Source organism: Rhinopithecus roxellana, chromosome 21 (genome assembly GCF_007565055.1).
Source record: "Rhinopithecus roxellana isolate Shanxi Qingling chromosome 21, ASM756505v1, whole genome shotgun sequence".
Classification (NCBI taxonomy): domain Eukaryota; kingdom Metazoa; phylum Chordata; class Mammalia; order Primates; family Cercopithecidae; genus Rhinopithecus; species Rhinopithecus roxellana.
The window spans coordinates 57,770,166-57,790,357 of NC_044569.1; the positions used below are offsets into that span (position 1 = coordinate 57,770,166).

At 36.6% G+C, this 20,192-nt stretch overlaps 1 protein-coding gene across 7 annotated transcripts in view; it reads right to left on the reverse strand.

Annotated features, from left to right (window-relative positions):
- PIAS2 (protein inhibitor of activated STAT 2) overlaps positions 1-20,192 on the reverse strand; it is a 106,234-nt gene that overhangs the window by 14,021 nt on the left and 72,021 nt on the right. For all 7 annotated transcript variants that reach the window (XM_030926005.1, XM_030926003.1, XM_030926002.1 and 4 more), the window contains 5 exons: positions 19,080-19,185; positions 18,408-18,481; positions 10,266-10,426; positions 7,806-7,939; positions 6,029-6,200 (listed from right to left, as the gene is read on the reverse strand). In XM_030926005.1, the coding sequence (XP_030781865.1) occupies positions 6,029-6,200; positions 7,806-7,939; positions 10,266-10,426; positions 18,408-18,481; positions 19,080-19,185 (647 nt within the window). The remainder of the gene's footprint in view (positions 1-6,028; positions 6,201-7,805; positions 7,940-10,265; positions 10,427-18,407; positions 18,482-19,079; positions 19,186-20,192) is intronic.

Consider the following 20,192-nt stretch of genomic DNA (forward strand, 5'->3'; position numbering starts at 1 on the left):
AGCCTGGTATTTGAAAATACATTTTCCTGAGGTAGATAAAGATAGAAGGAAGTTATCTTAGAAAATTCAATCACGTGTCTGTAGGTTAGAATCGGAGATTTCTTGGCCTCCAGTGCTATTCGAAGACCTAAAACCACAAGCAGTATGTGAGCTATGTTAGAAAAGGCACACTCTGGAGGAAAAAGAGAAGTTGGGAGCAGATAAAAGAAGTTATATTGTATCTAAAGCTCGTCTTTTTTGGAGGTTTAAAAACAGTGGTCCTTCACAGGGATCAAAGGAGAAGAACAGGACATCATCACAAGTTTTTCAAATAACATGAGACCACCTCTCACACACAAGAGTTTTTACGAGAAATTGGAGGAAGAACACAGTGGGTAAGGAGGAGAGAGAGACTGGAGTATATATGAGTGCTGGGGAGGGGACTAAAGAAGTGGCTCTGATTATTCTGGCTGTCTCAAAGTATTAATATCTTATTGTTGTTAAAATGTTAACAGGAAGGCTTTTGAAGACCAAATATATATAAAGTTTCATTTAATTTAAAAAGTTTCTACTTAAAAGCACATTTAGAGCCAGGCAAGGCGGTTCACACCTGTAATCTCAGGACTTTGGGAGGCCAAGGCAGGAGGATTGCTTGAGCCAGAAGTTTGAGACCAGACTAGGCAACACAGGGAGACCTTGTATCTACAAAAAAAAAAAAAAAAAAAAAAAAAAAAAAAAAAAAAAAAAAAAAAAAAGCCACACGTGCTGAAGCATGCCTAAGGTCCTAGCTACTTGGAAGGCTGAAGCTGAGACTGCTTGAGTGCAGGAGGTAGAGGCTGCAGTGAGCCATGAATGCTCCACTGCACTCTAGCCTGGACAACAGAGCAAGACCCTGTCTCAAAAAAAAGTACATTTAACCTATCGTGTTTTTTTTTTTTCTCTGCCACTGAAAGAAACTAAAAGACTTTCTGGTACAAGAAAAAAACAATGAAAGTTAGAAAAGAATGTTAGAAAAGGCAGACTCTGGAGGAAAAAGAGAATTTGGGAGGAGATAAAATAAGTTATATTGTATCTAAAGCTTGTCTTTTTTGGAGGTCTGAAAACCGTGAAACATTCTCCCACTCCCCCTTCTCATCCTTTGCTATTTCACACTGGAGATTCTTTTATTTTGATCCTGATTGACCCTTCAACTTGAAATAGACTTACATGTAACAACAATAACAGAGCTCCCTTTCCTTCTCTGACCCCTTGACTTCCATCTACAGAGGAGTCAAGAGAATGTCCCTATACACTTGTCTGTCACAGTAACACCTAATAACTGTACGTGTCCTGTCACTTAGCAACATGAAACTTTACATGATTAAATAGCTACTCCTTACTTAGGCAATACCAAAAGGCTGACTGTCAAAACATGTGAAATGTGAAAATCCAATGGGGTAAAAATTAGTAAATCAACATCTAAAACCTCAGCAAACATATGAAAAGCTAACTATTTAGCGTTGGTTAATTCCCATTACCTGAATGTTGCAAACATTAATACAAATTCAACTTTACATAGAATGGCTTAAAGTAGTCATTAATTAGGATTATCAAATTACATACTGGTAGCAGGTTTTTTGTTATCAGAATCTTCACAAGGACCACATTCAGAAACAAAACGATTCTAAAGCCTATGCAAAAAACAGATATGAGTAACAGATTCCATGAAAAAATGTAAATGGCTATGGATGGTGAAATGATGGATGTAAAAATGTGATGCTATATGGTAATAAAAAGATTTAAAGCTTCTAAAATTTGTTACTACCTCTTCATAGGATTGGTAAACACATACAGATATGTGTATACATTATGCAAGTGTACATTTATATTTTAAACATTTGTAACTTTATCCATAATATCACAGCACAAAAGTGAATCGCTAGAATGCTGCTATATAGCAAATATTAGTATTTTGGATTATATGCTGGATCAGAGAATTGCATGAAACTCACATTTGGCTCAGACTTGGATGTCTGAAAATAGGTTGACAATTTTTATTTATAACCCTGAAGTTCACTGTATGCTCCCACTTTTGCATAAAAGTATAACAAAGATTCAATTTTGCTACCAATTCCTAGTGATTATTAATCTGCAGACATACCGATTTATCCTTTTTATGTTTCCTGTCTTTAGAATACCTTCTTATTAAGGCAAAGCAACCACTCATTTTCCAGAAGGGGCATAATATGCAAAATTATCTTTTCATATGGAAAAACATCAGAGGTTTTCTAAATGTCTTAAGATTAACATACAAGTTTCTTCTGACAGGTATTATTATAAGACTGCATTTAAAGACTCCAGTTGGTATGCAGAGAAAGGGAATAGGACTGCCATCAAAATGGCAATGATTCTCTCTAGGTGAGATACTTTTTGCTTTCTTCTTGGTGCTTTGTAAAATTGTTTATAAGAATAATTTTTACTAAAATAATATACCTCTTAAAAGATAGCTGCTGCCGGGTGCGGTGGCTCAAGCCTGTAATCCCAGCACTTTGGGAGGCCGAGACGGGCGGATCACGAGGTCAGGAGATCAAGACCATCCTGGCTAACACTGTGAAACCTCGTCTCTACTAAAAATACAAAAAAACTAGCCGGGCGAGGTGGCGGGCGCCTGTAGTCCCAGCTACTCCAGAGGCTGAGGCAGGAGAATGGCGTAAACCCGGGAGGCGGAGTTTGCAGTGAGCTGAGATCGGCAACTGCACTCCAGCCCGGGCGACAGAGCAAGACTCAGTCTCAAAAAAAAAAAAAAAAAAAAAAAAAAAGATAGCTGCTTACAGGCAGGCGTGGTGGCTTACGCACTTTGTAATTCTAGCACTTTGGGAGGCCAAGACAAGTGGATGGCTTGAGCTCAGGAGTTCGAGACCAGCCTGGGCAACATGGTGAAACCCCATGTTTACAAAAAAAAAAATACAAAAAAATTAGCTGGGGGTGGTAGTTCCAGCTACTTGGAGGGCTGAGGCAGGAGGATCGCTTGAACCCAGGAGGTCAAGACTGCAATGAGCTGCGATCACATCACAGCATTCTAGCCTGGGTCACAAACTGAGACCCTGTCTTAAAAAAAATTAAAAAAAAAAAAAAAAAGAAAAAGAAATGAAAAAATAGCTGTTCACATAATTTTGGGGCCGTAAATTAGAGTAAGTTTTCCTGATTTCTAATTCTCTATTCTTTCTCATTTGCTTACTATCTTTGACGGCCAAAAAATCCTCTGACAAACTTACACAGCATAGGAAAACCATAAAAATTCTAGATACTGAACTACAAGAAAGGATATGAAAAGGACAACCAAGAACAAAGCCACAAAGGTCTAAGAGTAGGAGGGAATCACAGAGATGATATAACCATAGCATGAGCCTCCACTATGACACTGTGGCAGGTGGCAGCCACTGTAAAACAGAAAATATGATTTCGGGACAAAAGATTAAATTTCCTAGTATTCAGAAAGCTCCAACAGAAAGTCTGTCCATGTATCTTTAGTTCACTGGACCTAAATCTGGTAATAAAGCACAAACTTAATCCAGCTAGTCAATGTCTCCCTTTTAAGAACTACAAGGTGGCTGTCACATAATTTCTTCTCCTGGTTTAACAGCTTCAGTCCTTAAGACCCAGTCATCCATCTTGCTCCAGATTCCACTATTCACCTTCCTGTTCCCCTGCTCTGGCCATACTTATTTGTTAATACCATTCTTAATGATCAGCACTGACTGAAATTCTCTGAGGGTCGTATAGCCTAAAATGGAACAAAACTGGCATGGTATGGATCTTGAACACTATGCTTATTTTATTAATGCTAAGAACAAATTGGTTTTAGTGGTGAACCCTTCAAACCATTAATTGAAACCTGACATTTGAAGAGTTTCTATCAGAAATGGCAATTAATTTACTGAAGGCCTTTCCAACATCCATGAAGATGACTACATAGTTGTCCTTATGACAAGATACATCTTATCAATGTATTTCCTAATATTAAAGCACTCCTAGGATAAACTACTTTGTCACATGTCATTTTAATATATACTTAAGTGATTTCCTAAGACTGAATTCAGAATTTTCATTTATCTTTCTACGTGAGTCTGTTTCTTAAGAGTTCTTCCGTGTGAGTATTAATGTGTATGTATGTCTAGGTTGGGTATTAAGGGCTACATCAGCTTCATGGAATGAACTAGGTAGCTGCACTTTATACAGACTTCTAAAATAAACCTTCAAGTGTTGCTGGTCTAGTTACAAATTTCTACCTTATACTTACCAATGTTAGTTTTTGTTTTCTTTTCAGCCTAGATGAGAAACCTTAACATTTATCTCTATAGTAGCTGACCACAGATGTAAACGATCCTTATTCCTCTGCATACTGAGGTCATTTCAGATTTTGTCGCCCACTGTGTATGTGCCATCCCTCCTGTTTCATGGACTCATCAAACATAGATAAAAATGTGGTAAAGGACAGAGGGTAGACCCTTGTGGCATGCTACCAGAGACATGCTCCAAGATCACAACGACTCATGAGTCAGCATCACTATGCATGACCTCTCAACCTGGCACGAATTCAGCCAACTACAGTATTTGCAACTCATGTTTTTCCACTATATTCTAAAGGATATCATTACAGAGTAAAATCCAGAAACATCACATCTAAGCATTCATTCCCCTGATACTCCACCCCAGTAACCATTTCACAATTAAATCTTCATTTTTTGTGTATTATTTAAATTATAGAGGTACCAGCCAATTTGTCTCAAAGGTGCAATAAATGATTGGCACAACAGGAAAAAAATCCACTTGAAACACTTCCTCATTTTGTTCCACACACACAAAAACCCCACCTCATTCTAATTAAATAGGTAGAAGTAAATATATGCCTGGAAATATTAAGTGTTTTAACAGTAAAGAAGACAGCTGAAAAGGTTTAATTCATAAAATTATAAAAATAAACAATGTTGCAAAAGGAGACATTTTATATAAAATGTCTAGAACAGGCATTACAGAGACAAAAAAATGACTGCCTAGATTTGGGGTGTAAATAGGAATAAACTACAAAAGAACATGAAGAAAGTTTTTTTGGGTGTTGAAAATATTCTACTACTGAATCATGGTGATGATTGCACAGCTCTATGTATTTTCTAAAATATCGCTGAATTGTGCAGTTACATACTTAAGATGGGTACATTTTATGCTATGTAAATTATACCTCAGTAAAGCTATTAGAAAACAAAGTGGACCGAGAGGCTAAAAAGATGACACTAGCACTCCCAAGTCTGAAAGAATGTGTTCGTGGACGGTCAGGAGAACTCTCCTGTTATCTCCTTGTATGGTCCAAAACCTCTCTGAAAAAGCAACTATTGCTAAATACCCAAATCTGATTTTAAATGCAGGTCAGTAATGGTTTCTGCCAGATAACTTATAGAGAATCCATGCTAAAATTCAGGTAGAATGCTATCTTACCCATCCATAGTTTGCCCTGGAGAGGGTGAGAAGGGAAAGGAATCAATTTTTATTGAGAAGTTACCACATGCCTGACACTGAGGCTTTCTTTCATCTCATTAAAATCTGAAAATAATCCTGTAATAGAGGCATTATTTAGCTCCATTTAACAGAACACAAAAAAGAGGCTCAATCAAATTAAGTATTTCATCTAAGATCACAGAACAAGTAAGCGATGGTGTGCCATAATTGGAATCCATACTTGTCAGATTCCCAGTTCCGCACTCCATTACACCAGACTTTCTCATTTGGTCTGAGATGCCAAATTTCCTTACAAACAGGTTCAAGAAAATAACAAAAAGTCTCAGGTAGGAAATAAATACCTCACACGCTCACTTTCCAAAGATGTAAATATTTTCTCCATCAAAATGTGCTTCCTACAAACAATGTGCTTACTTGAAAATATTCCAACTCAACAAAGGCAAACTAAAATAGATTTCTACAGTTACGCCATTTCCCAAAGAGACATTTATAAATCTACCCCAAGAGCAATTAGTTGCGAGTGTAATGAACAATAGTGAACTATAAATTAACAAACCCTTTGGTTGGGCTGCTTTGTGTTTCTGACATAAAGATGCATTTCCTTTTGGCAGGAGGGTCTTCTTCTTCATCAGAAGAGCTTTCTATTGTAAGATCAATAACATCTACTTTCTTCTTGCTTGCCTCACTGGCTACAGTCACTGAACAAGGCTTACTGAGGACGCTTGAACCTGCATGTAAGGAAACAAAAGGAAAAAAAAATCAAAGGTATAACACAAATAAACTCTAGGGGTAGAGTCTAGTATATTCAGTATAGTATATCCTGACAACACATAGCCAGTGGAGCCACCTACTCCAACCCATGGACAGATACCAACTCCCTAACTCCAGACCTCTGTCTGTAAAATGGTTGTTCACCTAGGGAGACAGGTGAGCACTATTCCTTGACAGAAGGTCAGAAGTCTCAAAGTCTCATTCAGACAGAATGTTCTTAGTTATGCCTCCAATACCACTGAAGGATTTGTGCAGCTCCTAATGCTCATCCTGTTTCTGCAGGTCAGCAGTCATTTTACAGAAAGATACGGAGAGTTAGGGAACTGGTCTCAGGCCATGGGACAAAAATGAGTGAGTTCACCAGCTATGTATTCTCACAGACATGTGGCACAGTTAGCTCAGAAACAGATATTTCCATTCTAGCAATCATGCTCATCATATCAAAGAAAGTACAAACTTTTCACCATAAGCCAGAACTGATAAAAACTTTCACCTTGATAAGTTGAAAAAACCCAAACCTCTCACTTAATTTACTCAGACATTTAAACTTTTCTTATGAATTATCTACTGATCACATAGGTCCATAGACTACCCACAAAGATAGTCTCACATACCACACATGTTAACTCACATTTTCATAGAAAAGTATGTTATTATCTGTAATGTATTTATTAAAAATGAAAGATAGTTGATAATGGAAAAGCAATACAAATTTATCAACTAAATCATTCCCCATTTTTCTCAAAGACGACAGAAATCTTGGTCACTGCACTCAGGTTCAGTACCAATCACAGACGAATAATTAATAATGGCATAAATTCTTTTCTTCCCCTTTCTTCTTACTCCATTCATTACACTGTTTGTTAGAACTTCAAATGTAATCAGAACAAAACTGAAATGCAGTGAATAGACTGTTAGATAAAAAGAAACTCTAAGTTCACGTGTGGGTTTCAATGAGATTGTTAGGTAAAAAGAAACTCTAAGTTCACTTGTGGGTTTCAATTACTCAAAATGCCCTCAGTTTCCCTACTTAGTGTGGATAGATGCAGGCAGCTGATGGATAAGTACACATTCTAGGTAATCAAGGCAATGTTAATATTCCTCCCCACAAAGAAATGGAAGGAAACAATTTGTTTACTTTCTGAGCAATTAACCTGTGACCATCCCCAAACCACCAAGGCCATTAATCAATGATGTAGCCCTCTAACCTCACCTCCACTTAGGGTTCCACCTACAGATACTCTAAAAACAATTCTGAAAAACTGTCCACATAAATTCATTTGTGACTTCGTTTTATAACAAACATCATATTTTAAAATGATTTTAGATGAATGTTTCCTTTATTCTACATAGGAAAAATATACTATGAAACAGTTGATAAGACAATATAAACTTCAGCACATTTCTTCAGGAAAGAATAAAAATCATTTGGGGGAAATTATATATAATCAAAAGATTGAGTCAACAAGCTGAATTCCAAACGTATAGTTCTAGGGGCCAAGATTAATGATAATGTTACATGAGTCTCACTGCTTTGCTCTCTGCTGCTGTTCTACACATACTTTCTATTTTTGTACACGGTTGGCTGGATACTTTCATAGCTTCTTTCTTCGGTCTCATTGGACACCAAGAACCATCTTCCTGGAATTTGATCTCATCCACATCAGAACAGTCATTGAGAATTTCCATAAAAAGCCTAAAAACAATTAAGAAGTACACACATGTAATCAACAGCTTTGCCTAAAGAGGAAATAAGAAAGTAACACACATTACCTTGAAAAGGTAAGTAATGCTAGCTGACCCCCTTTTCTTTTGGTAATGCAATACTTTTATACTTTACAACAATTATTACACCCCCTTTGTCCTGTTTTAAATCTGTAACAGGTGACATAATAGTTAAGCAACTTACTGAGCATCACCTGTGTAACTCAGTGAGTATCAATGGCTAGAGATTAGTAGATACCTGCAGCCTCCTAGCTGAGGCTGGCAGTAAGAACAGCCTCTAACACAGCACGCAAAACAAACACAAGCAGACAAAGGTTACTATATAGTAAAATAATTTATAAACTTTAACTTTGAGAAAAAAGGATAATGGGGTAGGGGAAGGATGACACGTGTGAGCCACCACACCCAAGAGTAGACATTTTTAAAGTAAGATTTAATATGTAAGGCTGCTAAGAGAGCTGAGAAGTGGACGATGTTACGCCTGTTGGCATGAGAGTGAGATGATTTACTAGGAGAGAAAAATAGCTTACTCCTCCTGGGAGGCATCTTGATAATAAATAGTAAAAGTCTTAAAGTTATACATTCCCTTTGAATATTTCTAAGAACTTGAAGAAAACTCCACAGACATATATACAAAATGCCATCTTCAAAAATGTTAACATCACAGGGCAATTTTAAATTGAAAAAGTAGAAACAAATACGGAATATCGAGAATTTAGTAAACACATCACAAAATATTAATGTGCAAAGGGGCATGACATATGTAACTCTCAAATGGTTCAAAAGAATTCTAAAAATAGTAATAATCATCTCTCTCTACATTCGCAAATGCATACACCAAAAATGTGTATATGCACACATATTAAGGGAGAAAGTGATACAACAACTGCAGTAGAATGTTAACAACTGAAGCTTCTGGGTCAAGGTTACATGGGAGGTACTTTGTGCTACTGTTTCAACACCTCTGTAGGGTTGAAATTTTTTCAAAATAAGCTAAAAATAAAAACTCAGCAAACGAAAACATTCAGAAAGGAATGTTAAAGTCCCATTCACTCTTCATTCCCCATTCCTCTCCACAGATAATACTCTTGTAAAACTTTTGTTGTTTATTTTAGAGATGCAACTCACTATGTTGCCCAGGCTCACCTTGAACTCCTGGGCTCAAGTGATCCTCCCACCTCACTTTCCTGTGTAGCTGGAACTACAGGCATGTACCACTGTGCCTGGCTTAAAACGTTTTCAAGTTGCACAAGTATCTTTAAAAATCTAGGATACTTTTCACTATATATTGAGTAAAAATCATATGTATATATTAATATAAATCATTACATAAAGTATCATTTCAGTCTTTTTTAATATGTCAATAACAAAGTCATCACCATAGGATGGTCCTGCTAATTTTATTTTCATCTTTTCATTAACTGTATTTTCTAAATCTTACATGGTATATGGATGACATGTGCAATTTTTAAGAAAGTATTATTTGAAAAAAGGTACTAAAAATTAGTTTATGCCATTTTCCAAATTCTGACATGCAATATGATATGAGAGATGATGCTTAGAGTTTGGACTCCAGTCAGAAATACCTGGGCACGAATTCCAGTTTTGAACTTAAGAGCTATATAACGTGTCTGTATTTACCCTATCACTTCCTCTGGTTTTTTGCATAGACCCTAATTGCTACTTCAAGAAATTCTAGGTAAGCAAAATGACATCACATCACAAAGCAAACTTTTCCCTATTTCCTGCAGGTTTTATAAAATATAATCTTGGAAAGCAAAAACATTGCCCTCAACACAAATCATATTCTAGAGATAAAAATGCCACTAACCAGCCGGGTGCGGTGGCTCAGGCCTGCAATCCCAGCACTTTAGGAGGCTGAGGCAGGCGGATCATGAGGTCAGGAGATCGAGACTACGGTGAAACCCCATCTCTACTAAAAATACAAAACTTAGCCTGGTGCGGTGGCGGGCGCCTGTAGTCCCAGCTACTTGGGAGGCTGAGGCAGTAGAATGGCATGAACCCGGCAGGCGGAGCTTGCAGTGAGCCGAGATCAAGCCATGGCACTCCAGCCTGGGCGACAGAGACTCTGTCTCAAAAAAAAAAAAAAGCCACTAACCACAGTTTAAAAAATAAGATTGAGTGTAATTATGTACAAGACAGAAAACACACAAATATCTGGATTTATACTAGAGTAGAATTTATTTAGAATTTAGTTCAGTAAGTTGTACTGAACAAAGGCACTGCCAACAGCTGTTGTATTAGTCCATATCAGCTGTTAAAAGGGATATGCTTACCCATCTAATATTAGACTTTCATAGGCAGCTTTTTTGTCACACACAGGACAAATCCAGGTGGGCTTCTTCTCATTCATTTGTAGATAAAGGGCAGCATCAAAACACTGCAGATGTGTACAAGTCACTGCACGGCATGGGATTGTCAGTCTCATTTTTCCTAACTACAGGACAGGAAACACAAGGAAAACTAGTTCAGAAAGGAGAACGAGCTCAGAGGGAAAGTGGTCAGTTGTAAAAGTCTGAAGATGTCATACAAGATGATGATAAAAATGAAAAAGAAATCCAAACCAGAATGTATTCCCAGGGAGATTAGAATATATTTTTATTCATTGATTGCCCTATGATTTTTGGAAAACTATTTCACTTTTTCAAAACAGGTAACATGTAAATCCAGATTCATATACACTGAAAATATGACTCCTCCTTACCTGGTCCCCAGTTTCCCTATTTAGAGAACCACTGTTATCCATCTTTTGCATGTCCTTCCATAGATGTTCTAAGCATAAACCAAGTGTGTATTTAAAGTATGTTCCCAGGAATTACAGTATACAATACACACTGTTTTCCAACTCACTTCTGTCATATAACTTGGTGACTACTGCAGCACACAAATTGGTATATAAAAAACTACCATTATATGAAGGTATCATAATTTATTTAACCAGTACACTAATGACTGACATTTAAATTGTTTCCAATCTTTTATCACTACAATGCTGTAATGAGTATTTCTAAGATTCCTATATTTATAATATTTATAATTTCTAGAAGTGAAACTTTTGGGTGGAAAGAAAAGGACATTTGTAATTTTTCTCACATTAACACATTATCTTCCACAAAAAGTACCTACTGGGTTATGTATACAAGTGTATTAACGTGCTTTGTTCCACTCAACCTTTCCAATATAGTGTTATTAAATTATTCGATCTCTGCCAATCTGGAAGGTGACAAATATCCCATTATAGTTGTGAACTACATTTCTCTTATTATAAGTGGTAGTTGAGCCTCTTCTTTTACTTCTAAGAGTCACTTGTGTTTCTAAGTTTCTACCTATAACCTTTTCTCATTTCCCATTTAGTTATTAATCTTTTACCTATTTGTAGGCACTCTAGATAAGAAATCAGCCATGTGTGTAATATGAACTGCAAATATATTTTTCATTTATGAAAATTTATTTTTATATAATCAACAGTGTTAATTTTTTAATATACTTTTGATTAACTCTACTGCTGTTAAATTCATACTGCAAATAGTAGTGGTCCACTGGCACCAAGACGTACACAACACCCAGATTTGGTCAGATCAGGTTTTCCTACATAATCCTTCAAACCTCCCCATATATTTCCCTTACAGAAAATATCACTATTTATAACCAGTCCTGCTATTTTGATTGAAAATTTGTTTCTCCCACTAGATCTTAAGCTCCAAAAAGATGGTCTAGATCTCTGCTCACCACTGAATGCCACTGTCCTAGCACAATACTAGCTCATAGTATGTGCTCAGTATTTGTTGACCAGATAGGAGAATGAATGGAGATGGACCAGAAATGGGGAAAAGAACAAACAGGAAATGAAGAAGATGGACCTTCTTTTATGCTATAAAGTTTAAAAGAATTCATGGCAAAATTAAAACATTCTTAGCTCTGCCTGAGAGGCAGGCTTTTTAGGATGTTCTTTATCTTTTGGTTCATCTGTAATTTCTAATTCCTCTAAAATGAACACCTGGTAATGTGGTAATTTAAAAAGAAAACAATTTAGCTCAATCATCAACACAGAAGTAACGTTTATCTAGTTCCACCTACGTGCAAGGTACAGTGTTGACTACTTCACATTAATCTCAAAAACACTTTTACAATTACGTAACAATTATACTAAAAGGATGGTATCATTATCATCCCCATTTTATAAATAAGGAAACTAAGGCACAAAGAAGCTAAGTAATCTAACACTACAAAGTTAGAAAATGGCAGAGCAGGTCTGACCTGGGAAGCTCCAGCCCTGCAGAGTCCACACTCTCATCACTGCTATACTGTCTCTACCTAAGTGTCTAACCAGAGTTCTAAAAGGGATCCTCAAAATTTCTGTGATTCGATCAAGGTATTTGGCACAATATAACTCATCACTTAGAACAGAAAAAAGTCGGAATAAAACCTGAGGCAGTTTCTCTTCTTATGATACATATTTCTATATTTTTCCTGCCTTTAAAAACAAATTATTTCTTAGACTCTTACAGTATGCCCAAGGCTTTTAAATAAATCTCATAAAATCTTCGTAACTCTATGACTCCAGAAAAGCTGGTATTTATATTTCTATTTCTGAAATGAAGATGCTGAAGCTACAAAAGGTTAAAACCACACACTCACTGAGACACAGCTGATGGAGCTATATCACAAATGATCCTCACATCCCAGAGACATCCCAGTTTTATAACATTACAAATGGTGTTAGTTTTTTAATTTAATTACCCTCCTTTTCCTCTTTTGCTAAGTTTTTGTTCTATTAAAAATGAATGTTGACTAAATACCTATTCAGCACCCAATGAGATAACAGGTTTTTAAAATCCTTTCAATGATAAGATGAGTAACTTTAACAGATTTTCCCATTATCCTTTTTTTAAATCACATGTTATTCTTTTTAAATAGTACCAACATAAACATTGGCTAGTTATTTAGAAAGTTTTCACCAATGTAAGTGAGTTGGCTTTTTTACACAATCACTGTGTGGAAACAACTCAATCACTAAACTCGTTATTAAATTACACTATACCTATTCAACAAAATGACCACAATGATTAAATAAGACCAATCTACACATACTAATATACTTAAGATACACTGTTAATTAAAAAACAGCAAGCCATACGACAGTATATATTTTCCAATAAACATATATATAATTATATAGAGAATTAAATCTAGAAAAATCTATCATGCTACTAGTAATGTTACTTCTGAATAGACCTTGCAAATTTAAAATTATCATTTTTACTTTTCGGCTGTATTTGAATAATTTAAAAGTAGGTATTATTTGTCAATTTTTATAATTTTTTCTTTAAAATAACGTTCTAACTCAGCCTACCACGGTTTTAACAGTTATCTGTTCTCATTTGGTTTCAAAACCCCTTTAGACTCTTAAAAATTAAGACCTTGTCAAGCCTGTAATCCCAGCACTTTGGGAGGCCGAGACGGGCGGATCACAAGGTCAGGAGATCGAGACCATCCTGGCTAACCTGGTGAAACCCCGTCTCTACTAAAAAATACAAAAAACTAGCCGGGCAAGGTAGCGGGCGCCTGTAGTCCCAGCTACTTGGGAGGCTGAGGCAGGAGAATGGCGTAAACCTGAAAGGCGGAGCTTGCAGTGAGCTGAGATCCGGCCACTGCACTCCAGTTTGGGCGACAGAGCAAGACTCCATCTCAAAAAAAAAAAAAAAAATTAAGACCTTGGCCAGGCACAGTGGCTCACCCCTGTAATCCTAGCACTGTGGTAGGCCGAGGCGGGTGGATCACCTGAGGTCAGGAGCTCGATACCAGCCCAGTCAACATGGTGAAACCCAATCTCTACTAAAAATACAAAAATTAGCTGGACGTGGTGGTGGGCCCCTGTAATCCCAGCTACTCAGGAGACTGAGGCAGGAGAATTGCTTGAACCTGGGAGGCAGAGGTTGCAGTAAGCTGAGATCACGCCACTGCACTCCAGCCTGAGCGACAAGAGCGAAACTCTGTCTCAAAAAAAACCAAAAACGGCCGGGCGCAGGGGTTCACGCCTGTAATTCCAGCATTTTGGGAAGCCGAAGAGGGTGGATCACGAGGTCAAAAGTTCGAGACCAGCCTGGCCAACATGGTGAAACCCCGTCTCTACTAACAATACAAAAATTAGCCGAGCATGGTGGCAGGCGCCTGTAATCCCAGCTTGGGAGGCTGAGGGAGAACTGCTTAAACCCGGGAGGTGGAAGTGGCAGTGAGCTGAGATGGTGCCACTGCACTTCAGCCTGGGAGACAGAGCAAGACTCCGTCTCAAAAAAAAAAGAAAAAAGAAAAAAAGAGAAAGAAAAAAAAATTAAGACCTCAAAGACATTTTATGTATGTGGGCTATAGTTATCAATATCTGTATATTAGAAATTAAAACATATTTTTAAAAGACAAGAGTACACAAGTACACATTCCATTAGCCATCAGAGCAATGACATCATCATCATCTATAGGTAACTCACATTAAACATCACTTTATGCTCATAAGAGAGAAAGAACACAAAAAGCCAAAATTATGTGTCAATATTATTATAAAAAGTTTTAACTTTGTAGTCCTCTTCAAAGAGTGTCAGGGACCTTCAGGTATCCATGGGCCACATTTTGCAAACCGCTGTTTAGGGATTGTTTTTGTCGTTTTCTTCTGTGCCGTTTCCATCTCTCCTGTCACAGCTTTAAAATTTCCACAGCATACAGAAATGAGAATATCCAGGACTATAAAAGTTGCTGAACCTAAATTTAATCCTACTCTAGTTGTCTTATAAGAACTAATGAGCATTTCCTAAGAAGGCATTTGTTACTGGCTAGCAAAATTTTGTCAATTTCCTAGTGACTATGGAATGTTATTAAAAGGGACCTTAATGTGCCATCAAAATAAATTCTAATTCTAATTTAATCAGATGAAGGTGCTTTTTTGAAATTTATTATTTTTATGAATGACGTGGCATCTAAGTAATGCAACACTTTTTTCCTATAAAATGTTAAGCTGGCATTATCCAAATTCTATTCACTGTAGACTAATTACTACCAATCTAAAGTAAAAGAGTCTTTAAGTTGAAAAGGCCCAAACCGGTGGTTTCCAACTATTTTCAGCAGGACTTTTTTGTTTAAAACATATTAGAATCTCAAGAGATAAAATCAAACCTAGCTTGCTTTTTCTCTCCCCCAGCTACTTAGCCCACCTCCGCAGGACAGAGAGAAAATCACTAGCTGAAATCACCAAAGTGAAACTCCTATGTAAAATTCAGATATTGTGTTCAGAAATATAATTATGCACACTCAATTAGATCCTCTTCAATAACTACTGTGACATTACCTTCCTTTAGTCCCAAAGACAGAGGTTTTAGAATTTGCTCCCACTATTCAGACTCACTTCTACTGCAAATCACCTTACGAAAATACTGTGAAATGTAATAAACACTTATTCTATAACCCTACATTATTATTTTCTCTTGTTTTTGCCAAATAACCCAGCGTTCACTTCTTATCCAAGTGCCTGGGGTTTATTTTTTTCCTTCTCCATTTCCCATTACTGCACCAGATCCCATGTTATCTCCATTGTTAGCCGGCTGGACTCCATTCTGCTTTCTCCAACTGATAATAGGACTGACTCTTTCTCAAACACTGCTTTCATCATCTAACTTCTGTCATCCATCCACCAAATCTAATCAACACACCTGTGTCTGGTATTCTAATTAATATATACCACATATTACAGTTTAGCTACCCAACTTTATGTTAACACTACTACTATAGCCCAAAGAGTACCATTCATTCTTTTCGTAGAAAGTGCTCTGAAAAGATCGACGAACCCCAAGGAAAAGCTCAAAAGACAGTCTCACAAATAGACCTGTTGTCACTTCTGAGCAGAGAGAAAAAAACACTTAAGAAACTTAAAACAAGATTTCAAAAACCTATTTGATCTGTTACTTCATTTCTTCAAGTAACTGAAAAGTTAATTTTCTTAAAATTGGTAATGTTTGAAAGGAACTGCTCCCTATTCTTACACAGAAGGAATCCTAACCTCTCTGATACGCTGCTTTCACTATTATTGAAAGTTTGGCTCATGAGATGGCTTATGCCTGTAATCCCAGCACTTTGGGAGGTCATGGTGGGCAGATCACTTGAGGTCAGGAGTTTGAGACCAGCCTGGGCAACATGGTGAAAGATCTCTACAAAAGACACCAAAACTAGCCAGGTGTGGTGGTATGTGGCGGTAGTCCCTGGTACTCAGGAGGATGAGATGGGAAGATCACTGGAACCCAGGAGGTCGAAGTTGCAGTGAGCCGTGATCATGCCACTACGTTCCAGCACGGTGACAGAGACCCTGTCTCAAAAAAACTTAAAAAGCCTGAGAATCCGTTAGTATGTTTGGCCATTGCACTTGGTTTTGGTTGCTCTCATGTAGAATGGCAGTCTGTATGAAGAAAAATATTTAAAAGATTCTAAGAAAATGGCACTGCATAACTGTAAAACTCCTTAGGTAAGTTGTGTAGAAGACTTTCTTCCTGATACAATAGTTTGACATCTAAAACATAATGGTGACATGAGTTTCCTCCCCTTATGGTGACTATATGTGGAATACAGCTGGCAATTAATGTTTGCTGAATATACTAGGGTTACATAATAAAAAATGGTCAATATCCAACCATTTTTTTAACCAACAAAAAGGTAATTTCACTTCTTTCAATCTACTATTAATTTTAACATGAGAGCGAAGAAAAAGAGAATAACCTGAAGACACTGAAAAGACCTCAAGCCTGAAGGTTTGCATAGAACTTGCGCTCAGAGGAAGTCGTGGGTCCTTCCGCATGCCTCCTAGAGCCTCTGCCACCACCTTCAGGGCTTTCAGGTCCTACCCTACTGGAACTGCACACCTCTTCCCTGCATTTGATAAGAGCACATTCTGAGTATCCAAGCAATCCTGATATCAAAAAATTCTATTTCAATGAAGGCAAGCTCATATTTTTAAGTTAATGAAGATTAAAAGAGTGATGCCTCAAAAAAAGATTTGCAAATACCACTTTCCAGAATAAAAGAGACGTACTTGTAATCAGGACATGTATATTTTAGCCCAATCTGGCAGCATGGTATATTGGAAAAAGAATAGGAATGTCAGAGCACTAGAATCTTTATCCTTGTTCTACCACTAACTGTAATCTGGGTTAGCCAACCTCGTTCAGTCTGTTTCTTCATCTACAAAATGAAGACAACTCCTCCACACAGGTTTGGTAAGATAGTTAAATAAAGAACATACAGTAGAAACTCAACAAATTATTCTCTTTTCTTTCTGACACAATTTCTCCCCATTTAAAAAACTGTACATTTCTCAAAATGGTGGGTAGTAATCAAACACCCACAAAACTACATTATAAATTCCTGATTCCATGACTTTTCTCACCAAGTTCTTCTTAACTGGAAAGGGTTCCCCTCCAATTCATTCAATGTTCCTGATCCTCCCATCTCCTCTTGGTAGTATAACAGCCTAACTGTAAATGAATCTGCTCCATTTTTATGGGAGTTGGTTTTATTTTTCAAACTGAATTATTAACATTCTAAGCAAGCCTCAATATTTTCTCCCACATTTAGCTCAGTGGCAAGTAAACAGAAGGATGTGAGAGTTGCTAACTGATTTCTCCCTCATACTTTCTATGTAAGGAGATATAAAAGAAAAATTATTGTGCAATTTTTTTTTTTTTTTTTGAGACAGAGTCTCGCTCTGTCGCCCAGCCTGGAATGCAGTGGCCGGATCTCAGCTCACTGCAAGCTCCGCCTCCCAGGTTTACGCCATTCTCCTGCCTCAGCCTCCCGAGTAGCTGGGACTACAAGCGCTTGCCACCTCGCCCGGCTAGTTTTTTGTATTTTATAGTAGAGACGGGGTTTCACCGGGTTACCCAGGATGGTCTTGATCTCCTGACCTCGTGATCTGCCCGTCTCGGCCTCCCAAAGTGCTGGGATTACAGGCTTGAGTCATCGCACCCGGCCTATTGTGCAATTTAAAAGACCATTACAAGGACATCCTACACATCCTAACTCACTAAACCAAGAGCATCAATTAGCATTTATCAGGCCCTAGTCACTTTATTTTTCAGTATCATTTATATTCTTATAAAAAGAGTCAGCTCTTAAAATATTTTTATTAATAGCTGTGTATTATCTACAACATTAATTATAACAGATTATTCTAAGCCTAAAGCTATCTTCCCTCTTCTTTGTATTCTTTGCATGCCCAAATAATACAAAGAATTGTGACTTAATCATGAAGATTCCTTAATGGGAAAAGACAAAAGTTCAGAATTCTATCATAATATATCATTTATTCCCACACTTACTTTTATAGGAAAGATAATCATTTATAAAAAGTCAAATTCCCCAGAATGTTTTGTTGCTTTACTTACAGGGCACATCAAGGATACCCGAAGGCTAGTTGTAGCAATTTCACTATCAGGATCTGCAGTAAGTTTTTCTTTAACTTTAAAGAGAAGAGAAAAAAAAAAAATTAAAAAAAATTAAGGGTGACAAAGAAATGGAATTATAGAAACATACAGCATCTTAAAACAAAATGTTAAATATTAATGTATTGAAAACCCAATCACACTCCCAATATAAGTTAAATAAGTATGAACATGCAAATTCTTTGTTTAAATTCTTAAAATTTCTTTTTAAAAGTAAAACTGCTGGTAAGTAAGACTTTCAAAATAGAAAGCTGTGTAAGACTTAAGAACAAAACAACAATTAGGAGAGGAAGCTGGAATGCAGCAGTACCCCGAGCCCCAGCTTTTCCAACACACATTCATCACAGTTTTTATTATGCACTATTGTTTGTTTCCAACAGTTACTAAATTTGTAAACAGAAAATATAAAAATATTCTTATACTTCCTTTGATAATTAAAAACTACTATGTGGTAATGTCTACAATTTTACTCACCAGTAATGTATATAAATTAGTATATACACAAGCTAACAAATATATAATATATTGATGTGAGCAATATTTAAAGCATTAAAGCATCTCATATGCTCGATCTTTTTTTTTTTTTAAATGCTTGGTCTTACAAACGTTACTTACTTAGTGCTCTGGAATGATCAGGGTTTCTAATACCTTTCATTTTTAATCTCTGTAATAACATGGCTGATGTAAGCTGCCGTACAAGATATACAGACATGGAGTAATTCTACAAACAAACAAAAAAAACCCTGCATTAAAGATGAGAGATAATATTCTCTTTGTTTACATGAAATACTTATTTAAGAAACTCTGGTTTCTAAAAATAATATTCAAAATAACTTTCATGGAATGGTCAATGACTGCAAAGGGGACAAAATTCACCAGGCTATTTCAGCGAAAATAAAAGCTCAATCATTTAAAAATATTTCTTGATCATTTATCACTTTAAAACATTCGCTGCTATGGGAACATAGGTTGGGTCAATGGTTTCCAAACTATGGTTCTTACTTAGCAAACCTGGTACCTTAGGGGACACCCTGAAAATGTACCCTCCTATGACTAACCAGAATCTTGCTAACCAAAATCATTCTGCTTTTATTGACTTTATGTAATGGGGCTCTCATATTTTCACTTAAAAGAGGAGTTCCACTGTAGAAACAAATTTCAAATGCCAGTGGTCTGAATTAACACTGCAAACCCAGAGTTCCAAAGTTCTAATTCTGGCAGAAGAGATCACCTGCTACATGGCCTTTGAGTAAATCACTCAAATGAACCAGTTAGCAGCTTTCTTCTGAGAAAAGCTTTGATAAATTAACTCCTGTACCCCAAATGGGTATTTTACTGACAAGCAGCAGCTACTATAGTATGTAAGACACATGAAGATATGATAAAAATTAAAAAGTCAATGCCAGAAAACAACAGTGTCCAATCCCATACCTGTTAGATCTGGCACAAAGGAACCTTCATTAGCTATTTATAGGGCTATGAAGAGATAACATATAATTTCACATAAATGCTAAAAAAAAACCCTATCTTCCCATTTTATTAAATATATTCATTCAATTGATTCTACAATAAACATAATACTCTCAATAGTTGCCAAACCAAGTATTTTAAGTATCTTTTAATGTTCTTTTAAATATCTAAATATCCAACTTATGGTGTAAATTTTAGGTCAATTAATCATTTTAATTATAAGGAAAGAGTATTATCCCCATTACATGGCAAAAGTTT